Source organism: Peromyscus californicus, unplaced genomic scaffold, assembly GCF_007827085.1.
Source record: "Peromyscus californicus insignis strain IS unplaced genomic scaffold, ASM782708v3 Scaffold_21__1_contigs__length_65335640, whole genome shotgun sequence".
Lineage (NCBI taxonomy): Eukaryota > Metazoa > Chordata > Mammalia > Rodentia > Cricetidae > Peromyscus > Peromyscus californicus.
Genome location: NW_026294514.1, coordinates 10,630,119 through 10,646,209, shown reverse-complemented (window position 1 = coordinate 10,646,209; position 16,091 = coordinate 10,630,119). Strand labels below are relative to the sequence as shown.

Here is a 16,091-nt window from a genome sequence, read left to right as displayed (position 1 = left end):
TCACTTACAAACCTCTTGTTTCATGGATATTCTGTTTTCCCTTGAAAACCAAGAAACATAACTCAAGGGTTTCTTAATCCAAGGAACTGTGGCTATGTCATGGGGTAATCCTGTACTGTGGTATGCTATTCCTTTCCCTTTGGCAAGGTCCCGTTCTTCCCCGTAAGCAGGTAAGGGGGACAAGGAAGAGTAGGTGGGGGTGAGCTCCTACCCACTGTGCAGTTTCAGAAGAAAGGAGTAGGAGTTGTGTAGAAGCTGTGTTTGAATAACAAGCACGCTCTTTTCCTTAAATTGCTTGTTTATTTTGACAGAAGGGAAAGCAGTTGAGGGCAGGAAGGAGCGGTTCCCATGCTGCTGCAAAGCAGTCCAGAAAGACACAATGGCGGGCTAGAGAGATGGGTCAGCAGTTAGGATCGATTATCACTTTTGTTTGTAACTCCAGCTCCAGGGGGATCCAACGCTTCCGGCCTCCTTGGCACCTACACTCGTGTGCATCCCCCCCCCCCCCCATAAAAAAGAAAATAAGAACTTCTTTTTCCTAAAGAGAGACACAGTGGAAAAGTCTTGTGTGTAGGGAGTACAGTAGCTGGGCCAGGGTGATGGGTCCTGGTGATAGGAGGCCTCAGTGTGCCCGTTGTGGGATTGGGAACTTCTGGCCTTCCTGTCTGCACACTTCTAAAGTGTTTGGAACACAAGGAAGGCAGGGCACGTTTCCAGTTCAGATGGAAGCCACTCATTTCTCACTCCCTCCCTAAACTCCCCTAGACTCCCCCAGCTTGCTGACTGGTGATCAAGCCACTCCATTCTCTGTTGCATACGTTCTGATGGTTCTTAAAGCCAGCAGTTAATTGGTACACACCCATTTGTGCAAAACTGAAGACTGAGCCCTTCAAAACAAAAGGTTGCTTCGCTTAGACACTATAGTTTTGTCCTTACTAGTTTGTTTTCTGATAAGTTCCAAGAAGCTGATTAAACACAGAATCAGAACTCTCCTCTGGTAGGAATATTAGACCCTCCACAAGTGTATCGTCATTTTTTCCACATGTACCTTGACTATATTTTTGCACCCTGCAGTAGATTTGTAACTAAAGGCCACTTTCCATTATGCCCTGCCCAACTGCATTACTTACACTTTAGTCTTTAGTAAATTATGAGTCATACTTACTGTTAAAGTCTTGACTGCTTTCTTTGGACATGTGCAACCAAGCCTTTTAATTTATTTTTCTTTAAATATCAGGGGATACATAGTGAACTGTTGTTAGGACATTGCTAATTTGCACTAATATTGACTGCTAGTAAAGTCAGTAGTGTTTTTCCCACGTTTAAAGGCTGTTCAGCCATTATTGGAGAGTCTAGCCATTCTTCCTACTCCATGTCCCTTCAGCCAGGCAGTTGTCCTGGAACAAGGACACTTGCACTTGTTAGGAAACCACACAGGCCAGTTCTTTTTGTTTTCTGTGTCTCTGTAATATTTTCCTAACAAGAGTGTTCGGTGTTTTTCCGGAGACCTGCTCACTTCCAGAGCTTTGCCAGATTAATACGGCTTCACAATTAGGACAACGTTTTCTTTGTTTGAATTAGGATCCGGACTTGAAAATTCCGAGATAAAGGTTCCCTTAGGGATAAGTACAGGAAGTTGAGCATTTAAAAAAGTTGAGCTTTTTGATTTCTGAAAATACGTATGAAATATTCAGATATACTTTTGAGGAGTATAATCCTAGAACCACGATTGTACATTCATTACCATTTGATTCTATATCTGTGGCTGAAGGTTGGGAAAGAGGAAATTACTTGAATCTTTCAAACATTTCATGCATACCTATGTACCTTATGTGTTTAAAATCCTTTCTGACATATCTCAGTAATAAAGGTGTTTTGTACAAACAGCGACAGCAGAAAACCGAGCATGGTGATATACATGGCTGTAATCTCAGCAAGGCCATCAGGTGCATAGCAATTTAAAGGCTCGAAACTGGGAAAACACATTGCAGTTTTCTGTAGAGCTTTTGTTTGAGAATGGATGAGAGTAGGAACCACAGATAGCCCTTATTTGGAGTCAGCAACTTAGTACACACAGGCAGCTTTATACAAATTATTTTCCAGACTCCTGAAACAATTTTTTATCAGTTTAACAACACACGGAAGACATTTCAGATTTGAAATTAAACCTCCAGTATCTTCTCATACTTCTTCAGTGGCCAGTGTTCTTCGGTGTATTCGGTCACAAAATGACATGGGGAGAGAATGGCCATTTATTCACACTCACTGTTGGCACAGCAAGTGCTGTGAGCATTTTGCACGAATTCCACCATTACTGTTTTGTGTTGTGGTGATGTTCTTATGTTACCAATGAGGAAATAGGCTCAGATGCGCTGACTAGCTTGTATACGTGAGTTCCCATGGCTGAGTGGTGGAGTTAGAACCTAGCTGTAGTTACCCTGATGCCAGAATCTGGAATCTTACCCACGTAAGAGAAAACAGAAGTTAACAGTCCTCCTAGAGTGCCTGGCCCACAGATGCCCACAAGTGACACTCACTGTGGTAATAACTAGCGAAGACGATGAGGTGGAGAGGGCAAAGGAAGATGACAAATGCCACTGTGCGCTCTCAGGAAGCCAAGCCTTCATGGGAACTTAGAGCCGGAAGGCCAGGCTCACGACATCCTTGCCCAGGACTGCGGTTATGTCTTGACTGCACGTCATCTTCTATCAGACCTGCATAGTGCCAGCCCAGGGTAGGGCAGCTCAGGGCAGCAACAGAGGGAAAGTTGTGATTTTGTTCTTATTATGGGATTTTAGGGTGAGTGAGGGCAAAATAAAAACCAAACTCAACCCATTTAGTCAGCGATGGCCACGTACCCAAGGACGGGTTGCCAGAGTAAAGACATCGGCTTGGCCCTTCCAGGTAGGCAGCTTAGGGCTTAGACTAAGTAAGCAGTGCCTCTCAGGCAGTCTTTCGGACCAAGTTGCCTGGGATGTTTTAGGGTATTCCTACCTCAGGAAGCACAACACCTTCCGCATTGTCCTTCATTTGTCTCTGAAGCTAATGGGAAATCATTCAATTAAAACGAGCGCGGCAGAATGCATAAAACCACAATATGAGTTTAAGAAAATGAAAACTGCGCATGGAAGGCATCTGAAGCCCAGTTTTATGAAATGAAATTTTGTTTCATTTCCAGTGATTTCCTAGGTGAAATTAGGTGACTGTCTGGGTAGCATAATGACGATAATGATGGGAACCGCACATACTCAAATAACATACATGAAGCCTTAATAAAGAATGAGAGGTACTCGCGGGAGTGCATTAAATTGAGTAATAATTTATTATTTGGAGACCTCTACTCATTTACTCAGTTGTTTTTTTTTTCTTAAAAGAATTGGCTCTTCCTGTAAGGGGTACCATTTTTATAAAGAAAGAGGTGAGTGTGTTCTGTGTGCTTGCTAGTAGATAGACGACATATTTGGGTGTCCAGGGTTGCCTTCCTACCTGTGAGCCACCAGGATACTGTGAGGGGAAGCAGGAGCTGACGGGATTCTGTATGTCCTATAGGAATGCATTGCAATTATTTCCAATCACAATTAACCTGATTAGAATAATGGACAGGAAGTGTCCCTCTGTAGCTAATGTGGTTTGGCATCAGCTGACTGAAGCCCTCTGATAATTTCTGCACAGATGGTTGCTCTGAATGCAGCACTTTTAAATTATTATTTTCATGGTCTCTTGGTAGGCCAAAACCTCGACACCGACAACAGACCTCCCTATTAAGGTGGACGGTGCCAACGTCAACATCACAGCTGCCATTTACGACGAGATCCAACAGGAGATGAAGAGGGCCAAGGTGTCTCAAGCCCTGTTTGCCAAAGTGGCTGCAAACAAAAGTCAGGTGAGTGATTTGTTTAAAAGAGCAAAACAGAGGCTGGGACTGCTCTCCTTCCCCTCCAATAAAAACACATCTGTTTTTATAATAATAATAACAGTAATAACCCCTGGGGAGCCCATCATGCTCTGCCTTCTGCCCCATGGCTTTGCTGGAACTCCCACCGGAGTTCAGAGCAGATACAATGCCAGAACCTCACTTCATTCTCTTAAATAGCAATTTTATATTAAAGAATCAGGCTTGAAATATTTCTCCCCTCATCCAAAGCCTGCTGCACTCATTGAAAAAAAAAATGTCTCTTTCTTGGGAAGCAGATCATTTTTTTTTTTTTTAATTTAAAGAAAGTGTAGCCTGTGCATAGCACCCCCTTCCTTGAGACCATGTTTAACCAGGGCTCATCACCTTCCTCTCCCCCCCAGGGGAAGGGCTGATTTTGCTATAATAACTACTTTTGCCCAGCCCCAGAGACAGACACCTTGTGATTGTCAGGTGTTTCGCTCACATATAGAAGACAGTTGTTTTTCCAGGAGGAAACACATGTGGGGGTTCCAGAATAAGTGCTAAAATCTTTTAGCAGGAAAACATAGCTGCTTATCCAGTAAAAGTGTTCAGCAACAGGATGGAGGGGAGTGCAATGCTCGGGGGAAACAGCGCACAGATGCTCGGCTCCGCTTCTGAGAGCAACAGTTGACTGTATCGACTCTGCTGCAGCTTGTTTAAGGGGGCAGCTACCGTCTCAGGTCTGCTCGAGGGCCCCCGTCTTTATCCCACAGATAAACAGTTAATGCGTGGTGCAGGAAATGGAAGTTCACCGCAGCATAATTTTGAGAGCCCTCTGATTTTTGAGCTTGATTTCCACTGTGCTTTGCATGACAAATGCTTTCATTCCTACATATGTAAATGGTGAAGTGGTCCTTACCCTCTCCCTAGCAGATCCGCTGTGCACTATAGTTTCTACTGGGTACTCTAGTACTGAGTTACTACTGTGCATTCTAGCACTAAGTAACTAGGTGTCGCATTTCTATTAAGCAAGAAAAAGTTCAATAAAAATTGCCCTTAAAATGATAAATGTTATATTTAGACTAATTGTTTGCAGGTTAACCTTTTTTTTTTTTTTTTGACCTACGGTTTTACAGTAACTTACTTTCAGTTTTTAATAAAAAGAGAGAATGCCACAGGAGCTTGGAGAGGATTAAACTGTTCATTTCCCATTTCGTTTTGCACATAGTTCTTCCAAAGTACTCTGACTCCTTCTATCAATGAAACTAGTGAACCAAGTTTGCTAAGATATGTCCAACCATAGGATGAAAACGCATGAGAAGAAAACGCCCTAGAGCCTCCCTACACCGTTAAACACATAAAATCCATGTACCACATGGCAAAATATAATGAGAGTTGGAGCTGCTAAATGAAGAAGCTGTTAAATGCTAACGCCACTTGGCAAAACTACTGTGCATTTAATGGTTTTCCACTGGGTAATAAGGGACATATGTGTGACTGTGCAGTGGGTGTAAAAGCTGCACAATTGATTTTGCAAACCTGACCCTCACTTGTGTCCTGATGCAGATTTCAAAGTTTTACCTGGTCCTTCTTTTATAAACATTTTTCAAGATAAAACCAAAGACCAGAGTCCAGGAGCTCAATTGAAGGACCACCAGCATCTTGTTGACATAGCACCATGGCTGTTGGTATTAGCAAGGCCTCCAGCCTCCCTAGATTTCTTCGGGTGGCCGATTGAGAGCTAGGTTTGACAGTTGGCAGTTGGCAGTTTTGAGGCCTCCCTGAGAAATCAATAGTCCTGATTTCGTAGCATCTGGAAAATCAGTTCTGAGAATTAATATTCCAAAGGATGAAATTGAGCATAAGTGGGCATGAGATACTTGGAAGTTTCTCCTTTTTCATCAGAAGAATGGTCACTTTCTCACTTTTGGATGGAAATATTGTATTCCGCCCAAATACAATAAATATATGTATTGCAAATAGCCGATCAGACAGGTATTTCAGGCTTGGTGTTTCTAAAAAAAAAAAAAAAATGGGACTTTCGAATAAGACAGCTTCAAAGGCAGCTCAGCAAAAAAGATAATCCACTGGAGAAGCACCAGCATTCACCCCATGGCAGACTCATTGATGACTTGATACACGTATTTAATGTATGTTTACAATGTGGGGATGACCCTCGGCCAGATTTTACTTCCCCACGATGCATATATACTTCATTGGGTTGTGAGAAATGTGAGCAAATGAATCTTTTCTCCTCTCCTTCATTACCTTCTCTATTTCTGTCATTTTTCTCTTCGAGGGCTTGGGCATTGTCAGGGTGACTAAATGCCGCTCTGGGACTTTCCATTCATTTAGAGGTCAAATTAGTGAAATCTTTGATTAGGAACTCTTAAGAACCAGAGGAGCCTGGGAGCTCTGGAGTTTATATATGGGTGGCAATCCTCCCCTTCACTAGAGGTTAACTGTAAAATAGAACTGAATCATCAAGTTGACCCATTCACTCTTTGGTGTGAATTGCTGTAATCAGTTATTAAAGAGAATAGTGAACACCACCCTGTATGTTGGGGAAGTAAAAGACTGGGGGAGACAGGAGCAGCTGCTCTTTGAAGACCCCATGCATTGAGGGAGAAGACAGGGTGGGAGGGGAGATATTCGAACGGAGTGAAAGGGTGCCAGGTTGGTTGTGGAAGTCAAAGTTTATGTGTTTCCTCTGGGGTAAGTTGCCTCGGGTTGTGTCATGGCCAGGTGGACACTCATCAGGTCTCTTAGGTGGCTTCCATCTGACTCTTACCCCTTCTTCCTGGGAGAGAAGTCAGAGTGCAGAAACGAAGCCAGAAAGACCTGCCCTGCCTGCTTCCCCTTGTCCTCTCCATTGCCAGCCAAGGGTCAGTCAGTTTAGTTGCTAGGCTGCAGCAATGGCCGGTGAATGTTCTCTCTGAAACAGGGTGTCAGAATGGATGCAGGACAGTTTCTGTGTCACTTGAGTCTAGAAGACCATAAGGCTGATGTGCAACATGGGTAAAAAGTGGACACGGGAAGTCAATCCTCTTCCTCCTCAGTGGCCTCCATCGCTCTCCCTCTCCCTCTCCCTCATTGGTTTGTGGAGCTTTTAACTCGGCTTCTTCCCAGCTGCTTCTTAATTATTACCTGTCATCTGGGAAGTGAAACTCAGAGGAGAGAAATTAGTGGGCTCTCTCCTCCTGTGGTCCTCCAGGGATGGCCAGGTGCCACCTGGTAGCATCTTCAGCTTCATTTCAGCTGGATCAGTTGTCTGCTTCTTAGACGCTTGACCGTGGTTTTCCATCCCCTTCTTCCCGTCTTCCCCAGCTTAGTATGTGTTAGTTGGTGGAGTGCTGAGACTCATTGAGGTTGGTGTCTTTCTGAGAGAGGTGTGGATCTTTATGTGTACACTCCCAAACCTAAATTTCCTAGTAGGTTGCAGGAATGGGACAGGGCTTATTTTAATTCCCATTTCTCCTTCCCCCAATTAAATAAACCAGTGAACAAAACCCCTGGAAGGATGCCCTTCCTTTCCGTATCAGAGAAGCTGAGAGGCGGCGGTGTTCAGATGGCAATGGCGGGGTGAAGACCAGTCTCAGAGGCTGTTGGGATAAAGCAAAGGAGGCGATCTGGGAACAACAGGGACCCAGAGGATGCTGATAAGACGGCACTGGTAGGATGTCCTCTCCACCCAGGTTTGCAGATGTCCAGGGATCCTGGAATGCCTTCCGGACACAGCAGGCCTGAGAGCTTCTGCAGCTGTAACCAGAGGGAGGGTGGGAGTGTCTTCTTTCTCATGCAAGAGCAGAGGAGAAGGCAGAGCCCTTCTGCATCTAGAGAGAGGCCAGGAGGTTCTGGATTCTATGAAAGCTCTATCATCATATTCCCACAAAACCTGTGGTCTGCATGTGAGCGGGTTGCAGTGTGTCCGTGCTGCATGTGTTGCAGGTTGCAGTGTGTTCGTGTTGCATGTGAGTGGGTTGCAGTGTGTGCCTGCTGCATGTGAGCAGATTGAAGTATGTTCTATGCTTCACATGCACTAGGATTAAGTAGAGTCTCTGTATAGACCTTTATGCCTTATTCCTACATTTCCATTAAAAATGCATGTTCTGAGTTTCCAACTAACAACAAACTGTAGTTTGATTTGCCCATTTCTTGTCTTAAATTTGGATTCCACCACCACCACCACCACTACCACCAATTTGAGTTGATTTTTATGTGTGGCATGAGAGTCCAAGTTTATTCTTCTAGATATGGAAATCTAGCTTTCTCCGAATGTTTTTTGATGACTGATTGGTTGGTTGATTAAGAGGGTCCAGCACAGAGCCGGTCTTGAACTCTTGGTTCTCATCCCACTAGGCTTCCGGTGGTTAGATCCTCATTGTGTCTTTCTGGTGCCCTAGTTGAAAATCAGCTGTGTGTGTGTTTGGATTTATTTCTCAGCCCTGTATTCCAGTCCATCAGCCTATGTGTTTGTGTTCACACCAACACTCTACAGTTCTGACTAGTGTAGCTTTATAACAAGAGTTTATTCATTTATTGGAGGTGCTGGAGATCAGCCTCAGGGCCCTGTGTGTGACAGACAAACCCTTTATAACTGAGATATAGCTTTAGCTTCTGTGATATAAGTTTAATTCAGGAAGTATGATGCCTCTGACTCTTGGCTCTTTGGGGACTTTGTAGTTCCTTACAAATTATAGAATTTGTTTCTCTATTTCTGTAGAGGATGTAATTGGAATTTTTTTTTGTATGTTTACTTGTTTCCTGGTACCAGAGATTGCAATGAGGCCTCATGCATGCCAAGGAGGTCATCTACCACTGAGCCACATAGAACCAACCATTGGAGTTTTGACAGGGATTGTGTTTATTGATGGAATTTATTATTGCTTCAAGTAATGTAGACATTCAAAAACTATGTTATAATTCATCTAATAAAGGCAAGATTTTCAAGTGGGAAAGCAAATTTATAAAATATAAAATGTTTTCTTTAGTTTCACTACTGTGGTTTCTTAGCCTTTATTGCTTATGTTGCATGCAATCAAACTGTTGCCATTTTGTACACACTCAAAAGAAATGATCTCATATATTATGGTCCCATTATGGGGATACCATCCTTGGGAGGGTGTTGGAAATAAATGTATGGCTGTGCTGATTTCTGTGCTATGGTGAGTTCTAGGAAGGTGCCATGTCTGAGATGAGTTGGCTCATCATTCGCAGGGCTCCTGGTTCTGTTTTGCTGCTTACACTCAGCAGAAGCAGGTTAAAATGATGACGGTGCTTTGCCTGTACGCTGGGGTCTTTGAGACAGCCCATCCTGGAGTAGGCTCTGCTCTTGTCAGGTGGGGCACATCTGCAGCCATTTAGCTGCTCAGTTCAGCAGTGAAGACCTCACGAGTGATGTGTATGGAAGTCACCACTCCCTGTTAGGCTCATGGAAGCGGTTCCCTGAAACCGCAGTAGGTGAGCAGCGAGCACGCAGTTGCTTGCACATCACGCTGGCCTTCCAGTCGCCACTCTTCTTTCTCTTGGCATAACCTGAAGGCATGCAAACCTGCTCAGGAGCATCAGCAAACACTCCCAGTGGCTGTGTTGTGATAGCAACCTCATAATGAAGAATTGCCTTCTTTTTCTTCTCTCTGTTTTATGCTATAAAACTGGGTTTGTTTATCTGTTGTTGTTGTTGTTTACTGAAGTTGTTAACTAGATAACTAAGGAAAATTGATCACAGTACTCATGAATTTCTTAAAATCAGAATATCTTCAAAGTGTGTGCTGGGGTTAAGCTCCTTTTTTACTGTGTTTTGAGTTGGCATATTTTGCCTGTTTATGGTATGGTTCTTCTGGAAATGGGTAGCTTTGAGGAAAACCTGGCTTCCAGTTTACAGGCCCCTCTCTGAAACCTAGCAGCCCAGTTGGGACGAGACATGAGTTATGCCATGGGTGGGTACCTATGAGTGCTTCCAGCCATGTTGCTAAGGAAACTGTTTTATTGTGTTATTTTCATAGGGTCCGGGCAAGGAGGGTAGCATCCTCTGGCAGCCATAGTCCTGCACGATTTGTTAGCTTCCCTTCATGTAGTCCCTACCCTGATCTAGCATTAAGTTCTACCCATGGTTTTTATCTTTAATGTCACTTTCCAGTCCTTGATACATGCCTCCGCTCTCCTAAGTTCTGGAGGAAGTTTGCCTACCATTAAGTGAAATATAACAGGTCTGCTACAGTTTGGACCTGAAGTTGGGGTGCGGAAGTCTCATGGTTATTTCCTGTTTGATATTGTAATATGGCACACTTTGCTGCTAATATATTTCTAGTATGAATGAAGACTACAAGATTTCACATTTATTCTTTTACACACATATGAATGGCCTTTTCAGGTATGTGTACCATATATGCATGAGTGTGTACGTGTGTGTATGGATGCATTTACACAAAATAGCAAAGTAAATCTCCATAGACTTGTGTAATTGAGCATAGTCCCATGTATTTGTGGCAATAAAGGCAGCACATTTTTGTGTAATCCCCCCTTGATTTGAGCCCTGCACAGTGGAGGTTAAAGAATTGTTCTGAAACAAAATTTTCATTACTCTCAATTACAGACTCAATCTTTGTAAACACATCCACAGAAATGTGAGAGATATGCTTTAGGCAGCCCGAGAAAGCTGAAAATTGGTCCCCGTGAAAATTCAGCTTAGGACTTAGTATACAATTTTGGAAGCTAGAAAAAGCAGCAGATTGTTTGCACTTACCTAATGGAAGGTAAAACATAATTAACCTTGAACTGTAACCAAAGCTCAGTACATTTCTTTTTTTTCGGGTTAGATGACATCCTCACCAGAGAGTCACTGAAGCCCTTGACGGGTCTCCCCTGTATTTAGCCTCTTATCTATTTCAGCTTTCCTGATTAGGTTATCTTGAATCATTAGGGGGGTTATTTATTTTAATAGACACTTATTGGATTCATGAAAGAGAATTCAGTGACGAAGAAACAAGAGCAGAATATTATCTGGCTCATTTCACACTTCAGAAGAGTCTCAACCAGCTGAAGAGAAATCCTTTCACAGTTACAAAAGTTTGTTTGGGGACTTTCTGTGCTTCCATTTAGAAAGCGAACTGTCTGTGGTTAATAATATGAATTTTCTTTTAAGACACTCAGAAAACATTTCCTTTTGGTTACATATGCTGACATTTTCTGTATTGAAGATGTGGGTGAGGAAATGGCCTGTTACATTTCTGCAGTAAGAAGCTTGAGTCATTCCAAGGAGCTGTTCATTTGCTGATTTCCCCATTCATTGGAGTTCCTAGAGGGGCAGAAGGGTGGTGTGACTTCCTGTTTAGTAACTGGAGTTCACTCACCAGCTCCCTGCAGTCACATGGGAAAGAGGGCTTGTCACCATGACAAGGCCCTGCCTTCTGGGATCACCCAGCCTCCTTCACCAGGGGCAACATTAGTTTCTTTTGCTGGAGACCAGAGCAAGCCATGAGCTTGCATTTAGCACTGGTTTGCATGTATTCGGAGATAACACAGAAACTTGAAAACTTGGAGCTGTTGAGGCGGTTCAGGAGGTAGGGACACTAAGAATCTAGCTATGTTTGATCCCCAGGACCCACATAGTAGAGGGAGAAAATCAAGTCCCATGAGTTATCAACCTCTGACCTTCACGCGTGTACACACCACACACACACACACACACACACACACACACACACACACACACACACACACACACACACACACAAAGTAAAATGTAATTTAAAAAACTGGGAAATATGTCATAAGCCCAAAATATTTTGTTTTTGTTTTTTGAGGCAAAAATCGAGACTGGCCTAAGGATTGCCACTGTCTCCCTCTGCCTCCTCGGTGCTGGAGTATTATCGCTGTTGTAAAGAAGAGGGTGTGAGGGATGGTAGAAATGAGAGTCCTAACCAGGTGTCTTGATAGAGAGAAAATTTGCAACTTCGTACACGGCACAGGAATTTCAGTACCATGGACAGGACACAGTGCTTCTGTTCTGCTGGACCCCTCCATCTCCCATGTCCCTTAGACCCAAGGTTTAGAGACTAAATCCAAACTGGTGTCTGATGAGCTCCAGCTCAAGCTAGGCTTTATTAACGTTCTATAAATGACCCCTGTGGTCCTTTACACATTCTCAGCCTGTGGAAATTAAAAACCGAAATAGATGTTGCCGTTTTCCATCTAGTCTTGACCTAGGAAAACTCTCAGAACCCCCACGTGGGCAGCGCCAGCAGGTTCACACCAGTGCAGACACACAGAGAAAGCACTCGAACATGAGAGCAGCCTGTTACGTGGTTGCTTCGGTGCTGGTCATGTATGCCGTTCTTTTTAGGGTGAGAACTCCCAAATGAGGCCGGATGTGCCTCACTGTCGGGCCGTGTGTGTTTTGTTTAGTATCCATCATCACGGTCTCACTGGGAATAAAAATGGTATCTAAGCTAAATGGTGTTCTTGACTTTGTCATACTCCACCCCACCCCCAAAGGACCCTTTGCTAAATAGAGAAAAAAAATCTGTGACAGGTGGACAAAGGAGAGTTAATGTTCTGTCTTATCAGTTCAAATGCCTTCAGTAACTCCCAGAGCCTATAGAATCAAGATGAGATGTTCTCATATTAGAGATAGGCAAATAGACCTTATCAGGGCCAAATTTAGAAATTGGTGCCCTTCCACAGGAACTGACTTAGAGGTGATAAAGTCCCCATGTGCTACTACTACCATAACCTAATAGTGCCAGTTCAATCTAATTAGTGCAAGGAAGAGTATTCTGCTCTGAAGAGACTAAGTCAAGAAGCCTGACCTTGTTCTTTGTCAAGAAGAGGCCAGCCATTCTGATTGAGGTACATCAGACACACCCACCCCTAACAGAAGTAATCATCACATCGTGCGTGAGTGTGCACAGAGTGTTTGAGGTTCAGGTAGAAATGAACAGAAAGTTCACACAGGAGATTAGGTGAAGCAATGTGGTGAGAGCCTTGAAGGACAGTATCTCTAGGATCAGAGATCTGGATAGGAGCCATTACATCTAAGAGGGTAGCATGGCAAAGCATGGAGGCAGGAATTCGGATGTACCAAATGTCCCTGGGGCCTGTGTAATTGGCTGTGGCTGAAGAATTGGGTCACCAGGGGAACTGTTGAGAGATGAGCAAACAGGAGCAACTTGTGGTTCTTATTGTTGCCCCATCCAGTCATCTTGAACTGTGAACTACTGGTTGCTTCCTTCCATCAATAAACTCTGTTTTTTAAAGATAGACTATGAACTGTTCGTCTTCCAAAAATAATTGGAGGGACATTTCTTCTTCAAGTAGTACAGATCCTGATACGTTTACAACAGGATTTGCTTTGTAAATTTAGATTGGCATTCAACTCTCAGGAACATGTGGATTGTAAACAGACGATATCTTGATGGGCATGAGTGTCGCCTCGCCTGTGAAGTTAGGAAGAATGATCAGACTTGGTTTTTCTACTGAGAAAAATTTGTTTGAGAGACCAAAGAGATGGCTGAAACATAGTGTTAATAAATACTATTTGCTTATACTCTGAGTGTTCTAGAACTCATTAACCAGTACCTGAAAAGAAGCAATCTTTGAACTGATTCCCCTTCGCTGGGTTCCAACTGTAAAGGTGAATTCTCTGGAGTCATATCCATGGACTCTATGTGTATTTTCATTGTAAGTTCTAGAGGTCTCTGCAGTTTTTTAAACTTCTTCTTTTGAGCTCATTTTATACACAGCAATGTTTTTAAAAGAGGCACAAAATTAATTGTTTGTGTTGTACGCCACCCCTGCCCCAACTTGTCTCCCTTAATGTTGACACTGTACACTACCACAGGGAAATGATTGATGATAGTGCAATTGACAAAGCCAGGAAATTAGCAATTGCCATATTAAAAACTTGATTCCCTTGCCTTAGTTTTTCCACTCATGTCTTTTTCTTGAATGCCCAGGTCTAGTTGATGGGTTTTATTGTTAGCCGTTAGCCTGCAACTCTGCCTAGCTCTTCCCTTTTCTTTTATGGCTGTGCCACTGCTGAAGAGTGCCGACTGGTCATTGCATCAAGCTTCTCTTGGTTTAGATTTGTGGCTGCTTTTTCATGATTTGGCTGAGGCTGTGACTTTGGTGCAAAACTACCTTTGGTATGACAGTCTTTCCTTTGTGGTACATCATAAAACTGTTCACGGTGTCACTAGTGATGCCAACCTTGACTGAATGGCACTTCCTTACATGATTATTAGCCAATTGATCAAGGTCATTTCTCCCTTGTGTTTTTAAACCCCAATGGCTAATTACTATCTGCTCTTCATGACAGGAGTGAGGTAACAGGTCATGGAGCGTAGAACCAGGGGATACCATCATTTTTGTAAGGCTCCCCTTTAATAGCCAGAAACTCCAACAGAGCAGCCACTTACTCAAAGACCACCCAGTTATTTCCTGACAGGGCAAGAACTTGGAAGTCAGATCTCAGGACTGCATATATGAATGCCATCTACCATGCTGAGCAGTGCCCAACACTTGAAATGCACAGGATCCCAGCTTAGTAGACTGTAAAAGCTAACTGGACTGTATGAATATTCAGCCAATCTTCAGTCAGAACTTCAAATCAGACTAAGAGAGAAGCCACAGAGAAGGACATGGGCAGGAGCTGCTGGGGCTGGAGATCACAAGGAACTGTGTTAGTGTTTCCAAAATGAAAAGACTTCAGGAATGCTCCACAGAACACACAGGGAGCAACAACAAAAAACCTACTTCAGATTTTTAACAGAAAAAGGAGACTTGTTTATTAATAATTCATGAGTTCCCATTGAACATGCACCACAGAAACAGTGCTATTCAATAGAGAATACAGTCATCTGTCACTGTTTTATTTGACATTTACACTTTTTTTTTTTGCCCGATACTGCAAAACTTTCTTGGATGGCATGCAAAAATTATATAAATGAAAAAAAAAAAACCCTAACGTAGGGACCCTTTATTTCTTCTGTGATGGGTTCACTCAGTCACACAGGTATGTGTTCATGCAGCAGCATGGCACTTCTTTACACAATCGTTAGCCACCAGACAAGCAAATAGGAGGCCCTATTGAGAAGACAGAGATCAGTGTCCAAATAGCCTGGTGGAGGGATGGTGTGAATAAAAAGATGATGGGTGGGATGGGAGGTGAGGAGGAGGGGTGGCGTGAAGTGTCCAGAGTGCGCAAGTGAGTCAAAGTGAGGAGCTAGCAAATCATGGCCGACAAGAAGAAAACCGGCCCCCCAATGCACTGCCATTTCAGATAAGAAATAAATATTTATATAAATGGCATCGCAGGAGTCCTGCTAGTGGGAATATCTGCGTTTTGTAGAGCAGATTTGAGTTAGGAGCACCTCACCACTTTGTGCTGGTGCGAGGATCTCAACAAGCTTTCTGCTCCGCGGGTTAGTTATTATTTATAAAAATCACAGAACCAGCTGATACATTCATAAGCTAATTATTGAAGCATCTGGGTACACATGGTGCAATATGGCCAAGGCTGTGAAGTATCACAGATTTCTTGGGGCCTGCTGTGGTGGGGGTGCACTGTTGAAGGCTCCATCCCTTAATCTGATCAGCCAAGCAAACACTTTGTAGGGAAACTAGATTAATAACCCTCTAAATACCATGAATGTGCTTGCTTCATCTTCAAAACTGGGTTCCCTTAAACATGCCATCAGCTCAGCCCATTAGGGATTTGAGGAAGTTCTCTGCTGTCCTAAGAACAGGGCCTCGTTGGCGACTTTCCTATGCCAGAAATTAATTTGGTTTGCTTATGTCTGCACACATGATCACATTTGTGTCTAATCCACTTCCCTAATAGCTTCAAGGTCAAGCCCTTGCATGTCAGTGGGCAAATTGAGCACTACACTTCTTAAAGACCGATGGCAGCCAGCACACGGTCCATAACGAGCCTATAGTGTTGTTCTAAGTGATTGTAATGAGTGCAGATTATAACAGCGCATATAAATCAAATGTGGCGATGAATGTTGTGCGAGACATTCCAAGTGTCATAAGTGGAGATACCACTCAGCTGTCACCTGTCTCCTTTCAAGCTGCGGCTTCCCACAATGCAATTCATCCCTCAAGCAGAACAGCAGGTGCTGTCTTCCTTAAGATCTGGCTATCTCAGAACTTGATCTTTTAACAGATGTAGGTTTTTGTTTTTATTTTCTATCCAGTGATTGGCCTCCAT

At 43.3% G+C, this 16,091-nt stretch overlaps 1 protein-coding gene across 6 annotated transcripts in view; it reads left to right on the top strand.

Annotated features, from left to right (window-relative positions):
• The window catches only part of Satb2 (SATB homeobox 2), a 179,041-nt gene that overhangs the window by 124,760 nt on the left and 38,190 nt on the right, over window positions 1-16,091 (top strand). For all 6 annotated transcript variants that reach the window (XM_052749484.1, XM_052749486.1, XM_052749481.1 and 3 more), the window contains one exon: window positions 3,728-3,883. In XM_052749484.1, coding sequence (XP_052605444.1) covers window positions 3,728-3,883 — 156 coding nt within the window. The remainder of the gene's footprint in view (window positions 1-3,727; window positions 3,884-16,091) is intronic.